The 24567-nt window shown below is 38.3% G+C and overlaps 1 protein-coding gene across 1 annotated transcript; it reads left to right on the top strand.

Annotated features, from left to right (window-relative positions):
* Positions 1 to 4059: 4059 nt before the first annotated feature.
* LOC125075589 lies at positions 4060 to 6477 on the top strand. The gene is made up of 4 exons (XM_047687298.1): positions 4060 to 4090; positions 4229 to 4367; positions 5152 to 5645; positions 6416 to 6477. Exons 1-4 carry the CDS (start codon positions 4060 to 4062, stop codon positions 6475 to 6477), a joined length of 726 nt encoding a protein of 241 aa, XP_047543254.1.
* Positions 6478 to 24567: the final 18090 nt, after the last annotated feature.

Here is a 24567-nt window from a genome sequence, read left to right as displayed (position 1 = left end):
GCAATGCAAACGTCAGTATCATCGTCATATAAACCGACTAAATTTAAATGTAACCTACAAAGTACCGGAGTTCACTTGTTGCCCTTTGGATACTGAGCGACTAATTGCTTGAGCTCGGACAATGCAGAAATTTTCTTACGAGAGTTGTCGGGAAGAAGGATGATTATTTCGCCTTCAGCTGTCTAGCACTTCTTCATCCCAAAGTATTTGCGAGCTTCTTTGAAGATACTTTGACGGGCCTTTGTCAGGAATTCTGAGAGAGTTATTTTAGAACCCCTGAGTGCCGTCTTGGCATTCCATACTCTGGAGCGAAAGCGTACGGAGGCAAATCGAACTAAGATAGGCCGGGAAACATCCCTCTTCACCCCCAAGCGATGGCAGGAGTCAATTAGTTCAGGTGTAGCATCAGACATCTTCAAATGGCCGGTTAATACGCCTAGTGTTTTCTTGAGGACGTCTTCAACACCATGGAAGAGAAGAACCTTCCTGCGACTGTGAGTCTCCATGCGATCCAAACCCATGGCGATAAGCTCTATTTGGGCCCTAAGTAGGCCCAAAGATTTCCATACAAGGGACTTAAATGCGTAGAACTCGGCGGATAACGACTTAATTGTAGGATTTGTAGAAGCAGAGGCGCTGGATGGCATTAAGTTCTTTTCAAACTCACCCATCCTCTGGCTAAACATTGAAGAAAGTTCCTCCATACTTTTGACCAGCTGTTCAACAGGAGTGTCCATTTTTTTAGTGTTGAAAACTTGTGAGTGTAGTGATAGCCTACTTATACGAAGGTAATGTAAATTTTAAAACATATGTACTTTTGCAATAAATAAAAATTAAATAAAAATAGAGCTTCGAAATGTATGTCTGTCTTTTTCCACGTCTACCCGCCAAAATCATATAACATATTATAATAGTGTTATGCATATTTTAAGTATTTTTAGATAAAATGTAAAAAAATCTATTATATGTATATTGGAAATTAATTTTAAAAATAAGAATCGAAACTCGCAACGTCATCATAATCGGACTGAGTTGATCGATTTTATAAATATACAATAATAATAAGTTATCCGGAGATATTAAAATCTCATCATATTTAAAATAATTTGTTTAATTTTACTTTATAATAACTAAGTTCATAAAGAAGAGACACAAGAAGATTTTTTGCGATACTGTTATTGGGCATTCTCCTTTTAGCTTTGTAGGTCCAGGGTTGGTCTGAACGTTAATGAATTACTATTGAGCGAACAAATGAGTGAATGTTGGGGACTTGTTTTTTTATATATTTAGATTATCCTGTTATTAATTTAAGTAAACACAAGTACTGACCTTTCTTGACAGAAGCATGTCTTAGCATAATTGGTACAGGTGGAGCCTCACATGATGGTACAAATTCTTTTGATGTTAATCCTTTAAAGAAAAAATTATACAATTACTACATAACTTGCATACATTACAATATTATTAACTAGCAACTTAGAAATTGTACAGCTAAGAATTGGAAATTTATTTTTAAGCCAAGTCAAAACCATTTCAGAGGATTGCAAAGCTTTTGATGTAGTTGCCGAAATAAGTAAAACAAATTAAATTATAATAATATATAGTTACACTAGCAACCCACCCCAGCTTTGCATGGGTATGCAAATAATTATTCGATTGATAGAGCTTTAACATTGACTATACAATGGACCCCCGGTAATCCGACCTCTGTCTAATCCGGCACCCCCTGTAATCTGACATGGTCTATTATTGATTGAAAAAGTTATAATTTGTACGCACCACCACTGTTGTGCTCGACGCGTAGGAAATGGTTTTGATTCTGATTGCTTGGTTTGAAGAAGATAGCGGTGCAGTCTAGCGTGTGTGTTTATTGTTTATTCACTGTGTATTACGTATTCGTTCTATAGCATTTTAAGTTCTATAGTATTAATGATGTTAATTTTATAATTAAACATATGCTCTCTATTGTGTTGTTAAATTTACTAAATTTGTAATACATAATGAAGTATGATTTGTACTTCAGAGTACATACAACATATACAAATTTATCATTGGATCTGTAATTTGTCTGATTACAAGGTATTCTTTTGTAAAAAAATTCAGACTATAGGGTGTCTTAGGCAGTACTCTATAATCCGACAAATTCAATAGTCCGACACTGTCCTGCAAAATGTTTGTTGGATTACGGGGGCCCACAGTAATTGATATTTTCAGGGTTCTGCCTTCAAAGGGTAAAATGGAGACCTATTAATGTCAATCTGCTGTCTATCTATCTATCCATATGTCACAAATAATGATAACTACTGTTTTGCCTCAAACTAAGACCTTGTGTACAATAAGCCACAGCTGCAACATCATACTTGCTGGGGATAGGAATTATAAAAACTTTTTTATTTAATAAATGGAGCTATTTTTTACCAAAGGATTGAAAATACAGAACTCAGCTTGTATAATTGATATTGTAAAACAACAATCACTTAAGTGTATATCTGATAAGGTAATAAAATAGTAGATTGCACAACAAGTGGGTAAAATGAGTCATTTTATTTGAGACGTTTATTGACCTGAGCCAAAATTAAGTCAAATTTATGGTAAAATGTATCTCTAATCAAATGTGAAAATTGAACAATTTTGTATATTTAATGTAGCACCCTCTGTTCTGGTATGTCTACGGTAATTTTAAATATATCTATAGTTATAAGAACTTTGTGAAAATTATATTCTAAAGGTTCAACAACATCATAAAATAGAGGCTTTGTATGAGAAGTGAAAATTATATTATAATTATACTGAGGTAGATTTTCATAGATGCTTACCAATATTTAAATTCAATGTTGGAACAGCATTTTTGGTAAGACGTCCACTGGCCGTTCGGTAAAATTCTTCAAAATGATGATCACACAAACGAATGTTGTTGTATATGAAATTATCACCCTTTTCCTTGTCCACTTCATTTAATACCATTTTCCACTGATCAAACTTTTCCAAATATGGATATTGCGGTGGTGGAAAGTGATGGACTCTTCCTGAAAGACAATATTAATTATAAGCTTGTAGATCTCTTTCACCAAAATAATTTCGTAACCGAATTATAAAAACCATACCTTTATACGGAATACATCTAAAATAGCACTTAAAAGCAGACTTTCTTGGCATTTTGAAAGTGTATATGAGAAATCCAAATCGCAAAAGCAAGTTCCCCCTGGTGGGATGAGGAATGCAAACGATTATCTGAACAGAGACTAGAGGCTGAAGCATCATACTCATTGTGTATGTCTTTGGATAACTTTTGTAAGTATCAGAAAATCGACGCCAAATTTAAACAATTAATTTCTAAAAAGAAAAAAGTTAGTTGGATTCATTTCTGTGAATCCCTGAGTCCTCGTTCCTCTTCCTGTAGTCTGGTCCCAACTTAAAAAATTCCGCCGATGCCTTAATTCTGTTGACCCTTCCTCAAATACTCCTTCTGAGTGGCTTAACAATTTTGCTGATAAGCTTGCCCCCCCCCCCCATTTGTCCCTTATGAGGACAGTTTTCTTAGTTCTACGCCAGCATCCACATCCATTTTGGATGAAATGGATGCCCCCTTTTCTTTTTCCGAACTTCAATGTGGTTTAAATGGTTTGTCTGATTCTACTCCTGGGGAAGACGGCGTTCCTTACTCTTTTATTTCTAAATTAAATGATAAAGCGAAAAAATGTTTTTTAAATATAATTAACTCGGTTTTTATCAAAAGAATTGTCCCGCAATCTTGGAAGACACAAATTGTTATCCCGATCCTTAAACCGGGTAAAAACCCTTTAGATTGCAACTCTTAGGCGCTGACTCCACGAGCGAGAGAATCGCAACGAGTCCGCGCTTCTATCGTCGGACAATCTCCACGAACGAGCGATAATTCTGCCGCGTATCGTCGCGAGTCGTAACGGAATCGCAGAGTTTCCGCGGCGACTCGTAACGGTATCCCCGCGTTTCGTTGACGACGCGTTCCGAAAGAAAGAATTCAGTTACGTGCCAGACGAGAGCGAAATAGTGTCTCAGTCGATAAAATAACTCTTTATTATGGATATAGTGTTATGGGGTGCTTCTGCAAGTACGCTAGTAAATATGCAGTTATTGTTATTGTTAAAAAGGGAAAAGAAGCGCCGTTGGTGGACACATCCCATGTTGCTACGTCGTGAAAGTCATTGACATTTCCATGTGAATTATGAAGAATATCGAAATCATCCAGAATGGTTTGAAGATGAATATTTAATGCCAATTCCTATTTTCGATGAACTGTTAAGTTTACTATCAATACACTTATCAAAACAAGATACTAATATGAGGAAAAGTATCGGGGCATGTGAAAGATTAGCAGTAACACTACAGTAAGTTTAAAGCAGATTTATTTTACTTACACGCTTACATCAAATTAAATTTAAAGTTTACATTCCATCAAAGTGTTCTAACATTTGAGCAATATCGTCCTCGCTTGTTGGTGTAGATGTACGAGAATAAGAGTCTAGAAATGTATGTGATGATGGTGTGTATTTCTTAATTACGGCCATAATCTCAGTTCGGGCATCAATTAAACAGTCTTTTTTTATTTTGTCCATAAGTGGTAGCAACGAACGGAAAAATGCCTATTTCCACGCTCGTCGCGATACTGTGGTTGAACATTATTTCTTTGTATATCTATACTCTCGCGCATAACATTCGATATCTCTTTATTCGATTCCAGAAACATTTGGACTAATGTTTTCTTTTTATTAGACGTGGATGGTTCCGTAACACTAGGTTTGGTATTAACCGAACTGTCGTCATCATCAAAAACATCTTTAATGTCCTCATTGATCATGTTTGACGATGTTGAAGCGTGTTCTGTGTGTTTCTTTAAAAAAAGTAATGCATCATAATGAAGGTCATAATGAGGCAGCTTGACCGGATTTTGGACATTGCTGCAACTTTAACTCCTTACGAAATTGATCCCTTAAAGATTTCCATTTTGTCATTAACTCAAGTCCTGAAGCAAAGAGATAACTTTTAATTTAAATAATATAATAATATATAAGTATACATAATTAATTATTATGTATTTTAATAAAAATAACAACACTCGAGCCTATTTTATATTAAAAAAATATATTTTTTAATAATATTGTTATTTTCCAGATATCTCGCTTCTGAAACAAGTTATAAACGCCTTCAGAATAAGTACAGAATTTCGAAAAAAACGTTGGTTAAATTAATAAAAGAAACATGTGGAATTGTATGGAAAGTGCAAGCACCTAAAGAAATGGCAGCCCCGAACAAAGAATCGTGGAAAAGAATCGCAGAACGATTTAAAGACAACGCGAATTTCCCACATTGCTTGGGAGCACTAGACGGCAAACACATTCGAATTCAGTGCCCTCGGAATTCCGGCTCTCTATACTTTAATTATAAAAAGTACAACTCAATCGTTTTATTGGCTTTGGTGGATTCGAATTGTTTATTTACTGTGATTGACGTAGGTTCTTATGGCCGTGAAAATGATTCTACCATTTTTCAATCTTCAATTCTAGGCCAGAAGCTAAATAAAGAAGCCCTTGATTTGCCGGAAGAAGAAGAACTAGTATTTGACGGACCCAAAATGCCATATGTGATTGTAGTTGATGAGGCCTTTGGTATTCATCGAAATTTAATGCGACCGTATCCAGGTCGATGTCTTCCTACGGATAAAAAGATTTTTAACTACAGACTGTCTCTTGCGAGACGTTACGTAGAATGTGTCTTTGGGCAAATCACCTCAAAATTTCGCATATTTCATAATACAATAAATCTTCAACCGGACAGTTCAATCCTTGTAGTAAAAGCAGCTTGCGTTTTGCACAACTTCATAAAGCGTCGAGCATTAAATGCCACTGACGGGGAAAAGGAAGACATATCCAATCAACAAAATATGACACCTGTACTTCAAAGGACAAGGAATTCGGGGTTGCAAATTCGAAACTTATTTAAAGATTATTTTAACACATTGGGCGCGGTTCCTTGGCAAAATGACCAGATCGTTTAATGAAAATTATGTTATAATTATTGTTGAAACAACGATTTTGTACCGACGAATGTATATTATTTTGTTATATCATAGAAAATTACTTAAAAATTAAAAATATTAACCTTGTAATAATAATATTGTACGCCTACCTTTTCCTTTTTTTTCTTTAGAAGTTAGGTCATCCCACTCTGTGAACATAGCACTTCCCACATCGTACCAATACTTGGCCTTAATTTCTCTGTTTCGATACTTGGCCAACTGAACATCGTAAAGAGCAGGTCTCTCTTTCACTTCAAGTATAAACTTTTCAATGTCAAACATTGTACTTTTGTTGAAAAAGCTTCTCGAAACGTCCTTGTATAACGAGAGGCAACGCTGAAATGACGCTGCGTTTGACAGCGCGCCCGCTGCGCGCTCGTCGCGAGAGCGCGGCGGGCCCGCTGCTAGTCGCGGCCGGCTAGCAACGATGTAATGACGTTTCGCGCGCTCGTTGCCACTCGTCGCATCGCGGCGATAATATCGCCGTGTGGAGACGGTTCCATAGAGAATGTATAGAAATACGTGGCACGACGATAATATCGCCGCGATTCTCTCGCTCGTACAGTCAGCGCCTTATAGACCGATAGCTTTATCATCAACTTTGGCAAAGATCACTGAACATCTGTTGAAGAACCGCCTGGAATGGTTAATGGAAAGCAGAAATATACTTGCTCCCTCTCAATTTGGCTTTCGGAAGGGGTTGAGCACCATTGATAGTCTAAGCATACTTACAACAGACATTCGAATTGCCTTTGCTAAAGGAGAGTACCTTGTGAGAATCTTTCTAGATATATCTTCTGCATATGATAATGTACTTCTTCCGTTGCTCAGGCAGAAAATGCAACAGCTGAGTATTCCACCGAGGATAGTACATCTCATTTGTAACTTGCAGATCAATAACGGTTAGACACCAACATACTCAGTCCTCTGCTTTACAGCATATACACCCATGATCTCGATTTGTCTGTTAACAATTTTTATAACATACTCCAGTATGCTGATGACACTGTTTTGCATTATAGATCTAGTTCCATAGAAAATTTAACATTTCGATTAAACTCCGCTTTGCATTACCTACCCCAATGGCTCTCTGTCCATGGCTTATTGCTGTCGATAGCTAAAAGTCAAGCAGTGGTATTTACTAAAAAAAGACGTATACCTACTTTTAATTTATTTTATGAGGGTCAACGCATTAACTTTGTAGACAAAACAAAATTTCTTGGTATTATTCTCGATCACCGACTGAACGGAATTTCACACTCTGACCATTTAGCCAAGAAATGTGAAAAATCAATTAATGCCCTTAGAGCAGTATCTGGAGTTTGGTGGGGAGCTCACCCTTATACATTGAAGCTGATCTATAACGCAATAGTTCGTAGTCATTTGGGCTATGGACTGTTTGTTCTAGATCCCTTCAATAAATCAGCTTCAGAAAAATTAAACAAAATTCAGTTTAAATGTTTGCGCATAATCTTGGGTGCGATAAAATCCACCCCTACTAATGCTCTGCAGGTTGAGTGTGTTGACCCTCCTCTACATAAAAGGAGGCAATACTTATGTGACCGCTTTATCATCAAATTGTTACAGCTATCTTCAAAGTCAAAGTCAAAAATCTTTATTCAATATAGAAGTGTTTACACTTGCTTATTGATTGTCAAAAATCTACCACCGGTTCGAAATTTAGCACCTCAGACCTGAGAAGAACCGATATATTTTTTTATTTTTTTTTTAACCATTTTCCATGTACAATAATAATTATATTTTAGTTATTTGAAACAGCCTGGAGGCGATCATTTTATTCCCAAGGTGTGCAGTCAACTAAAAAATCATTAGTCTTGTAATATCCTTTAGCACACAAACGCTCTCTAACGATTCTTTTAAATTTTATAATTGAATAATTTTGAACGTTTTCTGGGATCCTGTTGTAAAAACGTATACATTGCCCCAAAAAAGAGTTACTAACCCTGTGTAATCGGGTACTTGGAGTAACAAATTTATTCTTGTTCCTAGTGTTAATAGAATGTACGTCACAATTTCTGGGAAAATCATTTATGTTTTTGCGTACATACATAACATTATCAAAAACAAATTGAGAAGCGACAGTCATTATTTTAATTTCTTTAAATTTACCTCTTAACGAATCTTTTGGGCCCAGGTTATAAATTGCACGAATAGCCCTCTTCTGCAGTACAAAAATAGTACTAATGTCAGCTGCATACCCCAGAGTAGGATGCCATACGACATTATACTATGGAAATAACTGAGGTACACAAGGCGAGCCGTATCCACATCAGTCAAAAGTCTAATTTTTTTTACCGCATAGGCTGCAGAGCTGAGTCTATTCGCCAATTTATTTATATGGGGGCCCATTGGAGCTTAGAGTCTATTATCATACCAAGGAACTCTGTTGAACGTACACTCGTTTTGAATTTCATCAAAAAAATTAAAAGCCGGTCCTTTTTGGAAACTGCATATTTCCCAATTGTCATTCTTCTTAATAAAATATCAAAACTTTTGAATGACACACCAGCGAGATCTAGTTGTTGTTGGTCATTCTTAATTGATGAAATACCAACAAAGTCTTGACTACTTGTAGATGTTGATTGGGTACTATATGTAACTGCAGTAGTGCAACAACCTATATCTTTAGTTTTTGGAGTATTTGTGGTGACAATTTTGGAAGTAGTTGGTATTTCTACTTGGATCTCAGCATCACAGTTATTATTTTGAACGTATCTATTACAAATAAATGTTGTTTCTTTCAACTCGAACTGATTATAAATATCTGCTTGGCATCCTTTATCGGCCATCATAGTAAATTCCCTTTCATTTACTTTAGTAACTGTTTCGATTGGTAACTGATTCTGTTCGTATTTTCCGATAAATTGTTGATCCGGATATCTTCGTGTCATAAAACGATTATATCTAGCAGTGACCTGAGAATGGTCCATTTTCTTACACCGATATATTGACGGGAATATTGTTGGAATATAGCTAGGGCTCGCCTCTGCGTCTGACTTTTTGCCTCCAATAAAATGTTCACTGCATATTGTATCATGTCGTTTTGGGTGCCATGGGGACCCATCAGCACTAAACAAATAAAAAAGGACTGTAATTTTGGAACGCTTATTATTATTATTATAGTGTACTAGGTTCAATTTCTTACTTTTTTCTCTTCACAGCAGCTATCCATTTTTGTCTTTGCTGTAATGTCCACTTTGATGTTGGAAACGAATAAAACTTGCACGAACTGTTTTTCTCATTGTTTTTACAATTTACGACACAGCATGTACTATGACCCATATCGCAAATTTTTACGTTTTTACTTAAAATTATAAAGGAAGTTATGAAAATAAAGCAATTCGACACATGACAGCCCAGAATTAATTCACATTTCTGCCACGTCGTGCGCTAAGATCGATTTGCCGTTCCCCACCAACCACTTCGCACATAGACAATATCGCGAGAGTCGAGAGCCATACCCAACTTATTAGCAATCGCTTGTGTTAGATGCATAACATTCTCTCCACTCCGTTCTGCCACACCCGTTATTTGTACATCATTTAAAAGTGAATTTTGTTCTCTGTCATTGATGTCTGCTTTCAACTGTATGATAATATCATGTAAATTTTCGTCTTTGCTGACACCAGAACTGGAGAATTTTCCTTCTAAAGAGGTCATGCGCTCTTCCTCATTACCAACCCTCTTATTGAATTCAACGATATTTTCGTTCATTCTTGCTAATTCTAACCTGTATGAAGTCATCTCCCGCGTGACAGATATTATTAACTCCATCCTGAGAAGCTTCATCTCCTTAGCTAAGGATAATTCCGATGTCTTCTCCTCATTTTCTGTAGTGTTAGCGTCTATAAATATATCCACCGAGGGCGTTATTCCGGTATTTACCGGGGACTTATTCTTATATTCCGGTCCGCGGCAACCTCGGCATGTCCAGCGCGCAGGGAGGCGGGAGTCAGGGCTGATGTTAACGCATGACCGATGGAATACTGCATTGCACTTATTGCATTTTGCGCCATCTGTAGGCGACAAGAACTTACCGCATTGATTGCATTTGTTGGCCATTTTGCATATAACGTAATAAGTAACGTCACCGATAGATGTCACCAAACAAATATTTTTATGTAATATTAATTAACGAAATTAAATATTGTTATAGTATTGTTATAATAATTAAATATAAGTAATAATAGTCATTAATAATGTTTATGTATTTAAACAGACGAGATAATTATACTGTAAGGATCAGAAGTGGTTAAAGATAAAAAAAAATAACAAATATGACAAACACTCTGTATTTCTATTTCTTACAATTTATTTAAGGAAATAAAATGTCAATCAACACTTTAACAAAAACACACAGCAATTCGATAATAGAAATAAACGTAAACAAAAGAGTAATTAAAGGGCTCATGTGACCAGCGATCCAACCTCTCGGACTGTCGACAAGGAAATGTCCCCACAAACATCTGTTACCGCTCTTTTATACGATTCGGGTAGCAGCAAAAAAAAAATTGTTTGTCCGATTTTAAAGAAGCTTAGCTTATACGGCCTCTCCTGACTGTAGGTCGCCCTCGACCGTAGTGCTACAGCCAGCAACCTCGGTATTTGATGTTCCTGCCTTCAGATTTTCATCCACGGGTAGTTCGGATGAAGTATCGACCGAACTCGCCTGGTTGGAGTTTTCATTTTCGCCTAAAAACAGAATTAAAGAATTAGAACTAATTGCTCAGAGAGTGTATCATTTCCATTCAATCTCGAGTATGCCCCTTTCACACAACAGTCACTTAATTCATTCGTCACTCACTAAACCTCTGACATTACTAAGCTTTCATACATCACAACCTATAGAGACGTCTCTCTTTTTGCACTTAAAATTTGGTGTATTCAAATGTTCTAATACATGACTGGGATCTGGATTTGTTGCAGAAAATTGCCACCTGCAACAGTGTCGCAAACAACTCGACTGCCCGCCTAGCAAACATGCTACGGGTCCCTGGCGACTTGACAATAAAATTGTCAACGCCAATGCGACTTGACAACAATATGTCAACGCATGAGGCGACTCGACACCAAAGCGGTCGACGCCAGTGCGACTCGAGAATGATAATACTCGACGCACAAGGCGACTTGACATGTGTAGACGTTTACCAACGACTTTGTAAACACAGTCAACGCCATAGTACCCTGGTTAATAAAACCAGAACTCGTGGACGCCTTGATTAGCAAAACCAACGCCCGAGGACGCCTTGGTTAGCAAAACCAACGCCCGAGGACGCCTTGGTTAACAGAACCAACGCCCGAGGATGCCGTGATGAGGAAGACTGTATCAGCTCCCTTATCAGACCATCTGCATCTGCACAGAACGAAATACCACCACAGAGCAAATTCACATAAATAAATATTCCAAGATAGAAAATTCTTTGTAAGCGCTAAAGGTTATCATTCAATTTGGTATACTTGTAAGCTAAACTGACAAAATAGCACAGCCTAAATACAGCGGATATAAAACAAGCAGATATGAGTACCAATCACCCGGGGCAGTTCCCGTCGGGGGAGTGCACCCTCATGACTCGATAGAGGTCTATGCGGACTTACATGAGACATAACTTTGCATGTGTGAGTCAGTACCCATAAAAGCATGTTTCAACCCAAACTAACAACAATAAAAACACGGACAATGTTTGCCCCGTAGACATACGCCACACACACTACGACTCGTCAGAGGCCAACTCGTGGCATGACCCTGCGTGTACACAGCTCCAGGACCACATGTCTGAGCGACTCCAAGACAGTGTCCGAGCACACAAACAAAGCACAACAACTCACATCAAATCCCAACCATTAAACATAGCAGAGCACACATCGGGAGTCCACTCTCCTTGCCACAGAATGATGTATTCCGCAGCTGCTTGCGTTATTTTACCGTACGATCCAGCCACAAGCTGAAGCTCATAGCGACCGTGCGGAAGAACTCTTACCACGCGATAAGACCCTCGCATACAGGAATCCAGCTTCCCAGTCGATTGTGCCTGTTTTCTAACAAAAACCAATGAGTTTACTTCAAAAGTACGAGGCAACTTACGACCTTGGTTGACGTATGCATCTTGACACTCTTGATTCGCGCGCATCTCACGTAATACAAGCGGTCTTCTGGGCAAAGTCAGCTATGTAACGTCTAAAATAGCTGGCTAAACCCATGAACTGACGAAACTGCTTGACATTCTGCGGTTCAGGTGTGTCAACCAAAGCCCTAACTTTTTCGTGACTCGGCCTAACCTGACCTTCACAAATTGTACGGCCTAAGTATTCGATCTGATTCGTTACGAAAGAACGCTTCTTTAAATTTATTGAGAAACCGGCTTTCGTTAATGCACTCAAAACTTGGCGGAGCAGAACAAGCCCCTTATCTACGGTTTTACTTAAAATAAGGACATCATCAATGTAGACAAGAATATCGCCAGATTCAATGAACTCGCGAAGTTTTTTAGCGATGATTCGCTGGTAAACTACCGGAGCGCGACTCGCGAAGTATTTTGTCTAACAGTTCTTTAATTATTTCTCGAACGCGAAGCGTCTCGGCATGTGAAAGACGGTACGGACGGCAGTAAACTGGGGTACTGAATTTAATTTAATCGACATATACCCTGACAATCGTGTTTGCCCGCGCCGCGATGGCGATCTATCGTGAACTATGGTGAACTTTACTTTGAGAGGATCTAGTACTATCGCTCGAACTAAACGAAGAACGACGGGATCTACCACGAGAACGGGAGTGTTTGCGCGAGTATCGCTTCGTACGAGTACGCGACTTATAACGAGGACGGTGTCGACTTCGGTCACGCGAGCCACTTCGCGAACGAAACCGAGTACTACTACGCGATATACTACGTACCATTTTTGACAAAAACAACAAAAAAAAAAAAAAAGAAATGCGACTTTAAAGAAAAACAAACAAAACTACGATTGTGGAGGGTGATATTTTGTTTCCTTTAAAAAGTGGGCAGCGTTGGTGTTCTTTATCCCACTTCTGATGTAAGGATCAGAAGTGGTTAAAGATAAAAAAAAATAACAAATATGACAAACACTCTGTATTTCTATTTCTTACAATTTATTTAAGGAAATAAAATGTCAATCAACACTTTAACAAAAACACACAGCAATTCGATAATAGAAATAAACGTAAACAAAAGAGTAATTAAAGGGCTCATGTGACCAGCGATCCAACCTCTCGGACTGTCGACAAGGAAATGTCCCCACAAACATCTGTTACCGCTCTTTTATACGATTCGGGTAGCAGCAAAAAAAAAATTGTTTGTCCGATTTTAAAGAAGCTTAGCTTATAATACTGTAAACTAAATAAAAACTAAAAAATATATGTTGTTTTATTTGTTTGTGGGTACATACACGTCAGCTGATCCAATCAGCTGATTAACGAAGCACAAAAATCACTATATTTGTAACTTTTTTTTTTTTATCTTTATTTATAAAAGGGGTTTTGTCAATAATGACCATGTCACCCCCATCGTTCCAAACTACATCAACCTCTTCTATCTAAATAAATCTAACTAATTTATATAAATGCTTAGCCTCTCTGGAGGTAGGTGTGGCCAGGATACTATTAAATATCCCCACATTTTTTACATTGTATTGTGGATAATGCAAAAAAAAATGTTTACGTTCGGCTTCGATACGCACACACTCCACTAACACATGGTACACGTCTTCTAAGCGGTTACATACTGAGCACAATGGAGAGTTGACTTTTTTCAAAAGAAAACCAAAGCTGTTCAGTGGAATATGACCAGATCGGAGCTTATGGGCTATGATAATATTCTTCCTACTTATACGACTATCGGCAAACCAAGGTCCACGTGACAAAGGCTAGGCTGGATGGTATTGTACCATATTCCTTTGCTTCAGGCTCTTTCATCAAAATGCTCTTTCCATTGCTTCCAACACAAATCTTTCAACCAGCCCAGCAACTCTGAAAAATATGGCACACTATGTAAATCTTCGCCTTCTATCGTAGCATTTCGGGCCAAAATATCGACCTTTTCGTTCCTTGGAATGTCGGTATGCGAAGGTATCCACTGCAATATTACATTTTTATTATGATTCATCAATTCATACATGGATTGCATGATTGAATAGGCTATCGGAAGGCATCGAACAGTCGAGGCACACCGAGCCACATGTTGTACAGCGCTTTTAGAATCCGACAGAATTACAATGTTTTGACCTTGAATATCTCCAACATAAGACAAAGCCTCTGTGCTATAGCTATCAATTCCGCTCGCATAATTGAAATGGTTGGTGAAATTTTAAGACAAACTTTAGTGTCGTTCTGAACATCATAAAAGGCAGCACCTACACCTGAATGGTCTTTCGAACCATCGGTAAAAATTTTATAAAAATTATCATAACGATCCTGTATGAACCGATTACACAAAACACCTAATGAAATCGGATTATAATGACACTTTGCTCTGGTGACATAATCAATATTTGACTGAACAGCTGATCCAAGATCCATATTGCTAACCCAAGTTGAAAGAGAAAACATTTCTAATTTTTTACTTTTAAAAATAGGTTTATTTCGTAAAATTTCATGTAACTGAAGAAGCAGAGGTTTCTTTTTATATCTCCAAAAATTATTATTAATCCGTTCTTCTAAGCTGTCTAACAAAGAACAAATATCTTGACTGTTTAACGATTTACACTTTAATAAAAAATTTCCCGCCAAATATTTTCGACGTACAATTAGAGGGGGTAAGCTTAGTTCCGATTCCATCACATTGATAGCTGTAGATCTGATAAAACCACCGATAATTCGCATACATTGATTTTGTATAACATCTAATTTGTTTAAATGAGTTTTACTGCTGGTATGGTGGTAAAGAAAACTAGCATATTCTAGTCTACTCCTCACAACGGCCATATATAAACGTCTTAAATGGCAAGGATGTACACCCCATCCAGACCCTGTTAAAACTTTAAGGGTGTTCAAAAATTTTGAAGCTTTTTCTTTAGTTTCATTTATATGTGGTAGTGCCACACTGCATACTTTCGGGTTGCAGCCGAATGGGCCGGCACGCCCGGGGAAGTACCACTCTCTCACTTAAAATCGACGTGAAGTGGTAGCTATGCTACTGCGTTTCGTCCGGTATGCGAGAGTCCCGGAGGCCCGATCCCCCTCCCCCCCAATACATAATGGTTGTGCAGAATTTGGTTTTATTACCCCAGGAGGGTACCATCAGCGACTGCGGTGGAGAATCCCTCTCTGGGCATCCATGGTCAGGACGTACACAACCTGAGCAGGGATGCCCAGGCTGCCCTCCGAATTCTGGGGGGGGCAATTTTGCGCTCACCACTGTTCGGGGCAAGCGGAGCAGGCATCATAAGGCAACCCCTACCACCCTCACCGTGGACTTCTGCAACATAAGGGGACTCAACTCCAACTTGAACGCCGTTCACTTTCACCTTGCTCTTTCTTACCGAGACCCAGATATCCTCTCCTGACGATACGACTTTTCTCTCTTACCCCGGGTACAAGTTGGAACATTCCTTTGTACCACGAGCTGGGGTGTGCGTTTACGTCAGAGATGATATCTGCTCTCGACGCCTCGGCAGCCTTGAAGGGCAGGACCTATCGATTATCTGGCTGCGTGTGGACTGCGACGACCATCCGCGAATCTACGCGTGCCTTTATAGGTTCCATAGCGGTAATGCCGAAACCGACTGACTGGTTGAGCACGTCCAAATGGCTACAGATTCCGTGCTGCAGCAGATCCCATCCGCAGAGATCGTAATTCTTGGCGATTTTAATGCCCACCTAATGAGACTGGTGCGCCTCCCTTCAGGAACACGTGCGTTCTGGTCTCTCGCCAAGGCTGTCTTAGGGAATTTCTGTCAGCCTTCCTTACCATCTCTCCACAAGGACGGTGAGTCATTGGCCCATACAGCGAAGGAGAAGGCTGATCTTTTAGGCTCTCTCTTCGCGGCGAACTCGACTCTGGATGACCGAGGAAAGTCACCACCAACAATCCCGCGGTGTGATACCACGATGCCGGAGGTTAAATTCCGGCAAAGTGCAGTTCGTAAAGCACTTCTTTCCTTGGATATTCATAAGTCGAGTGGACCCGATGGCATTCCTCCAATCGTGCTACGGACTTGTGCTCCCGAGTTGGCGCCGGTCTTAACGCGTCTTTTCCGGCAATCCTATGCATTCGGCGTCGTCGCGAACTCCTGGAAGACTGCTTTGGTGCATCCGACTCCTAAAAAGGGCAACCGCTCAGACCCGTCCAATTATAGGCCTATAGCCATCACCTCCTTGTTCTCCAAGATAATGGAGTCCATTATAAACTGCCAGCTCCTGCGGTACCTAGAGGAGTACCAGCTGATTAGCCACCGCCAGTACGGTTTCCGTCGGGGTCGCTCAGCCGGTGATCTTCTAGTTTACCTTACTCATAGATGGGCGGAAGCAGTTGAGAGCAAGGGGGAGGCATTAGCAGCCAGTCTGGACATAGCGAAGGCCTTTGATCGCGTGTGGCACAAAGCGCTTCTTTCGAAGCTACCTTCTTATGGGCTTCCCGGGAAATTATGCAATTGGATTACCAGTTTTTTGGCAGATCGGAGCATCAAGGTCGTTGTCGACGGTGCATGCTCTGACTTAAAATTCGTCAATGCTGGTGTTCCACAAGGCTGCGTTCTATCACCCACTCTGTTTCTTCTGCATATCAATGACTTGTTGCAAATCAGTAACATTCACTGCTATGCAGACGACAGCACCGTAGACACCTCATACACCGGCCGTGCTAATATTTCTCGGGAAAACGTCGAAGAAAACCGGAACAAACTTGTGTCTGAAATCGAGTCTTCGTTGAACAAAGTCTCGAACTGGGGTCGGCTAAACCTAGTCCATTTCAACCCCAAAAAGACGCAAGTTTGCGCGTTAACTGCTAAAAAAACACCATTTGTCGTATCTCCACGATTCGAGAACATTCCGTTAGTCGCCACAGCTAGTATCGGAATACTTGGCGTCGATGTTTCGAGCATCGTTCAGTTCCGCGGTCAATTGGAAGGCAAAGCCAAATTGGCATCAAAAAAGCTCGGTGTGCTCAGCAAGGCAAGACAGTATTTCACGTCGGCCCATCGTCTAAGACTATACAAGGCGCAAATTCGGCCTCACATGGAATACTGCTCTCACCTCTGGGCGGGTGCTCCCCAGTACCAGCTCCTTCCATTTGACCGTATCCAACGTAGAGCGGCTCGAATTATCGACGATCAAGCCCTTTCCGATCTGCTTGATCCTTTGGCTTTGCGTAGAGATGTTGGATCGCTCTGCATCTTCTACAGAATTTATCACGGGGAATGTTCCGAGGAATTGTTTGGATTATCGAAAATCCACAACAGCGCGATTTTTAAGACATTTTCTGCCTCGCACAACCACTCTGTGGAACCAGCTTTCGCCGGCGGTTTTTCCGAACCGATACGACTTGGGAACCTTTAAGAAAAGAGCGTACTCTTTCCTGAAAGGCCGGCAACGCACCTGCAAGCCCCCCGGTATTGCAGATGTCCATGGGCGGTGGTAGTCACTTTCCATCAGGTGAGCCTCCTGCTCGTTTGCCACCTATGCCATAAAAAAAAAAATATGTTTAGACCAATTCAGCGACTTATCCAACCACATTCCTAAATATTTAACGTGGTTCACTACCTGAATACGTTCATTTCCCAAAGTAATAAATATAATATCCCGCTTATATCCTCTTTTAAAAATACAAACTTTACTCTTAGTGGGTGATATTTCTAAACCCAATTCCAAAAACAACCGTGTAAGAACATTTAACGCAATTTGTAAGTTATTTCTACATATCTCTATACTTGAACAGATAGCATACAGAACAAAGTCGTCTGCATACTGGGATATAAACACACTATCAAATTGCCTAGAAATGTGTAAAGTGGCTAAATTAAAAAGAATTGGCGAAAATGGATCTCCTTGCGCCAAACCGCGGCCCGTAGAACGACACAAATAACTGTCATTTACTTGTAACCTAAGTCGTCTGTCTATAAGAAAATTCCACAAATATCTACAAAATTTAAATCCAATCCCTAAATCATTAATAATTTTAAGCAACGTTAAAATATCAACATTGTTATATGCATTGTCTATATCTAGAAAACATCCCACTGTACATTTTTATCAGAAAAACCTATTTGCATGTTTGTCACTAATGAAGCCAAATTTTCATAAGTGGAATGTCCTTTTCTAAAACCCGTAGTGTAATTTGAAAAAAGTTCTCTTTGTTCACAAAACCATTCCAAACGTCTGTTAATAATGCTATGAAATAGCTTGCAGATGCACGACATCATTGATATCGGACGCAAAGACGACACAGAACCAACCTCTCGACCGGGCTTGGGTATACCCACGATATTAATATCTCTCCATTGATTTGGAACAAAACCGATTGCAAAAAACCTATTAAATAGATCTAATAGTACTTTTTTTCCGTTATAAGGTAAATGTCTCAGCATACAGTACGGTATCGCATCATAACCGGGGGATGTATCTTTAGTTTGTTTTAGAACTTGCATTCACTAAGACATGGTGAAAGGCACGCTAATAACTGATTCGGACGAGGAAAATACGGGTGGTTGCGGGGAGACGTAATCTGCGGTAAGACATAATAATAATTCATATGCTAATTGTTTCGGAATCTGACTCTTTGGCTCTCTATATCCTTTAGTCCATTTCATTTTATTCCACATATCGCCCGCCGTAACTGTGTGATCCACCGCGGACCAATAACTTTGTCTATCTTTAGAACTAGCTTTTCGTATACGATTTTGTGCCTCGCCAATTTTTGTTTTTAATATGTCGAAATTTGTTGGAGTAGGATTTCTTCGTAAATTTGCTAGTGCAAGTCGACGTTCCGCTACAATTTTTGATAAATCTGAAGACCAATAAGATTTGGGGACAAATTTACCGCAAGGATTTTGATTTATTTTAAGAAAAGGAATATGTAAATCGGCCGCAATGTTTAAATAATCGACGAATATATTATAAGCAAATTGTAAATTATTTTCTTCGGGAAAATTAGAAAACAAATTATTTAACAATTTGGTATAAGATACCCAGTCCGCTTTTTTAAAGTTTCTTTTAAAAATTGGAGGTTTACTTTTGGTTAAAAAACTAGATAAAACTATTATTCTATGGTCACTGCCTAATGTTTCGTTCGTCACATCTCACTTAAATTTGAGCGCAATATCTCCGGACACAAAGGTAATATCCGGTGATGATTGTTGCAATATTCCGCCATCTAACTTTAATCGCGTGGATTTTCCGTCATTTAACGAAACGAAAGCACTATCTAGAAGGGCATCAAAAATTTTCATCCCTCTGTTATCGTTTTTATTAGACCAATTAGAATGATGCCCATTAAAATCACCCATAATAATAGTTTTCTTAGTGAACAATGAAAATATTTTTTTCCAATTATGTGAACAAGTACGAGCCAATGGCGGACAGTAAACAGAAATAATGTTTTCAATCGCATCGCAATTTAATATTTTTATATGTAAAATCTCAATACTGTCATTACTTCCACCCAAGTCGAGGTCTGTTATGTTACCGATGTGCGCTTGGATGGTTTTATGCAGTACTACAGCAACACCTTCATATCCGTCATTACGATCTTGTCTATAAATATTATAATTAGAATTATTATTAATTATTAAATATTATAATTTTTAAAAAACTCCCTTTTTCCAACCAAGTTTCACTAAGAACAGCAATATGGATCCTATCTTGTAGTAGAAAATTTTCGAAAGCTATTAACTTAGGTCTTAAACTTTGCGCGTTCCATTGTGCTATTCTTACTCTTGTAACTGAATTATTGAAATGATTATATGTTACTGAAATATTCAAATAATGTCTTCAAAAATGGCCAATCACTTAAATTTTCAAAAACTACCAATACTAACCATTCTACACATAATTTAATTACATGCCCAACTTTATCCTTAAAATTAAAACCTCGCTTAAAAACAACCGCTTTCAGTCTTTCTAATAATTCGCTAAAAGTCACCTCACGATCCTTGCTCATTTTAGTATTACGCTTACACTTTCTCTTCTCCTCAGTAACGTAAGTCTCCCGATACTGTTCTGACTCTAAGTTTGAAGACCACCAACACTCGTCTATGTCATTTTGACTTCTTGCATTTTTTTAGATTTCTTATCTTTTGAGTTATTCTTTTCTTTCTTCTCTTTATATATATCATCACTGTTATTGATTACTTCTTCTTTAACTTTTTCTACTGTTTGTACACGTATTTCTAAAGGCCAAGAACTTGAAAGTGTGGCTTTCGGCATCACTGTTTCAGTCTTCCTTGCTTGTTGGGATTCATTTTCTGGAGAAACATACATTGACAAAGCTTTTCTACAGGGTTACAGGGTAATATGTCACGATCCTTTTAAAGGGTTATAGTTCAGGACAATAGCTATCAAATGACCCCCAAAATGCTTATGCAAAAGTGTATCGTTTTCGAGTTATTAATTTTTTAATATTTTTTTTATTTAAAGGATGTTTAAGATTCTAAAATTCAATAAAAAAAAATCAACGTATTTTCCCTATTTTTTTTTTGTATTTCTTGCTAGGGTACATCCTAGTTAATAATAACCAGTTATAAAACAAAAACAATCTTCAAGCATTTTTAAATTACAGATCCAAAACTGTACAACTTTTCGAATTTTAAATTTTGATTCTTTAAGATACTCGCAATTTTTTTGTAAAAATCACTATGGCTTTTATCGTGAGGATCATTTTAAAAACATCTGCGTTTCCTTAGCTATCCATCGGTACATAAAAAGTACAGTAACAATCATAAACTCAGGAGAAAATTAGATAACAAAGAGACCAGGTAGGAAATTCTAAGAAATGCTATTGTTAAGAAATTAAATCTGGATCAAAGACAAAAGGACCTCAATGCAAAGTAGTTAAAGATTATTTTTAATAGGGGTAATCCAGAACAAGCTGCCCGTGCCTCGCCAGCATCGCAGAAGCCGTATCAAGCCACCCACAGTTGAGCGACAACCTGCATTTCTACCATATGTGAAGGGAGTTACAGACAGGATTGGCAATATCTTGAAGCGAGCTTCGATTAAAACCATACAAGCCTCATAAGAAAGTGAGCCAGTTCTTGAGACCTATCAAGAGTAATATCCCTTTACAAACTGCGGGAGTATATAAACTCGAATGTGAGTGTGGTTTATCTTACATAGGTCAAACAAAGAGAAGTATCGGTACTAGGGTCAAGGAACATATAGGAGATGTCAAAAATAGGCGTTCTTCAAAGTCTGCAGTCTGTGAACATGCTCTGGATAAACCTTACCATTTTATTCGATTGATAAACCACAGATCCTCGCTAGAGAACACAGATTCATTCCTAGAATGATACGCGAGGCTATTGAAATTCAAAAACATCCGAAATTCAATAGAGAAGATGGTTGGAGACTTTCTAACACTTGAGATCCACTTATTAAAAATTTAAAATCCCAAATCCAACAGACTGCAAGACCTAAAGATACAGTTAGTTCCTTCTGCGTGCAACCGGAACGCTACTCAAGATACCAATTAAAAAATCGTTGGCGGTAGTTGTAAATAATATTTCTTTTTAATTCGAACAGACAAATGTCACCTTAGTCTGCCCGTGACCACGAACACTGCAAAGTGCTCGAAACGTCGGGATGTTAAAATAAAATAATTAATATACGCGATTAAATCCGTTAAAAAACTAGTTTTATTTCAATGTGTAATAATCGCGAAAATCTAAGACAACATTGTTGATCCACAAATACGTGCGATGGCACAACTGTACCCTTAAATGCTAGCCTCGCAACATCACAGGGTATCCACTTCCCTTCCTTCCATAAAGTTTTTAAAAAATCTGGGTACTTGCGAGGCTGTTGCGTTGTATACGCTGCTCTCCTCGCTGCTCCCGTCTGCCTCGCCAGCGGAAGCGGAGGTTTCGCGCTTAAAGAACGAGTTTGATTATGTTGTGATAAAACTTTAGTTTGAGGCACAGTTTTTATTTGAACTCCTGATTCTTGTATAGCTTTTGCTGTTTTAATGTCTCGGCTAGCTTTTCTCCAAAAAGAAAACTATCAATTTCGGTAGAATATAAGTGATCCTTAATTTCTTTATTAATAGTCGATGTTACAAAACTTCGACGAGACATAGATTCAATATACTGGGAGTCACATAATAGTCTAGCTGCATCTAATAAAAGTTTTATTACACCAGAGTCTTTATTTTGACTTGAAAATATAGTTGTCAAAGCCTGACCTATACATGTAATAGCGATTGCTTGTTTTTTCTGTTTTAATTCTATAGCTTTATCCTTTTTAGCAATATGTCAGACAACGCAGCTTTAATTGGGGTGAACCAATTTTGAGGCAGTTTTCTGCTAAGAAATATTTCTCAAGAAGATCTCTTTTTATTTCTTTTGATAGACCCGTGGTAGCAATGTGTTCCCACCGGATGGCAAGTTCAGTTTGTATTGATGAACTGAGTTTTTTACTTTTAGAAGGGGTTTCACCTAGCAGTTCCAGAATATTATTATCCTAAACAACCGGAGTTTCACTTGGTGCTTCATAAGTTGAAGGTATATCGGAAATATTTTCCTTGATCGGTTGGTCCAATCCCACTTCAACTGGTGACGAATGAATTATAGTCATCGTATCATCTATGCTGTCGATGATTGCGGGAACATCTGCTGACACATCCGGTTGTTTGTCTAAAATAAAAATTTTAAACTCGGATACTATGTTCGTAACAAAGACACAGGTTCACAACCTGTGCTCAAAATATTAATGTGAAGGTATAATCCTTAGAAGATTAACTCAACACTTTTTTGTTATAATTCATACAAAGGCGATAGTCTCACAAACTATCCTCAATGTATATTATCGTGAAGGTAACACTCTCTATGGAAGTGTACTCAACACTTAATATTATAATATTTTTAACTGGATTCTCACTTATAATTTTCATTAATTGATATTATTAACCTACCTTCATGTAATGACAATTCCATATTGGATTTGTCTGACGATGAGTCCGATAATCTTCGTGTACGTTTTTGTATCTTTCTTTCTAATTTCTTTATTTTTCGCAGTAGGTACTCATCACTGTCTTTATTTTTCGTTTAGGCATCGTTATTATTAAACTTAAAGATGACTTTTTAAAAGTAATGTGTAGAACGGCCGAGCACTAGCGAATGACAAGTAATGGCGACCAGTGTTGCCACTATGAGAAATACAACATAAAGCATAGAATATTAAACAAATTTTATTTTTTGTTTTGATTTAAAAATGTATTTTCTCAACTTTAGTGTATGAATGGCCACACGGTTCGTGCTACTACAAGTATTCTAATCTCGAAGACGAAGCAAAGTATAATGTATATATTTTGTGCATCACTGCCTTGAAACTTACTTATTACATATTCGCATTTTCTTATGAATAAGTTTAATTGGCGTTTATCGCCACCAAAAAGTGGAATTAATTTTAAAATTTCGTTACGGATCAGAGTTATATGATCCATTTCGATTTAAAAAAAAAATAATTCAAATTATTACACACTAACTTAAACTAGCAATATATTTATTTATTTTTAAACAATATAACTATATGATTTTTTTACTTATTATATATATATTTCATTAAACTTTCGTTAAGACAAATTCACTCACAATTCAAATTCAAATTATTAAATAAAATTATATAAGAAAACCAGAAAACGTTATATTAGGAGAAGTCTTATCCCAAAATAACAAAAGGCAAAGGAAGGTGAAAGAGCCGAGATGGCCCAGTGGTTAGAACGCGTGCATCTTAACCGATGATTTCGGGTTCAAACCCAGGCAGGCACTACTGAAATTTCATGTGCTAAATTTGTGTTTATAATTCATCTCGTGCTCGGCGGTGAAGGAAAACATCGTGAGGAAACCTGCATGTGTCTAATTTCAACGAAATTCTGCCACATGTGTATTCCGCCAACCCGCATTGGAGCAGCGTGGTGGAATATGCTCCAAACCTTCTCCTCAAAGGGAGAGGAGGCCTTTATCCCAGCAGTGGGACATTTACGGGCTGCTAATGCTAAAAAAAAAAGGAAGGTGAAAAGTTTTACTCACCAACCGGTCGCCGGCATCGTCTTCGCCTGGACTCCTCACTCACTGTCTATTTCTTTGGTTCTGGATTGTTTCTTACAGACCTTCAAAATCTTTTTTTTTTTTTTATTGCCCGGGAGGGCAAATGACTCTGCTCCACCTGATGGTAAGTGGTAGTAGAGTCCAAACGCGACGACGGCTAGTGCAGTTGGGAAAGGTGATCTGCTCTAGCCGCCCCCGCCTTGCCGGCCCGCAAGATGCCTCTTCACGCCTCGCTTGAAGGAACCCAGGTCATAAGAGGAGGGGAATACGTGCGCTGGTAA

Source organism: Vanessa atalanta, chromosome W (genome assembly GCF_905147765.1).
Source record: "Vanessa atalanta chromosome W, ilVanAtal1.2, whole genome shotgun sequence".
NCBI lineage: Eukaryota > Metazoa > Arthropoda > Insecta > Lepidoptera > Nymphalidae > Vanessa > Vanessa atalanta.
The sequence above is the reverse complement of the archived record's forward strand: the minus strand, read 5'-3'. Positions and strand labels throughout refer to the sequence as shown.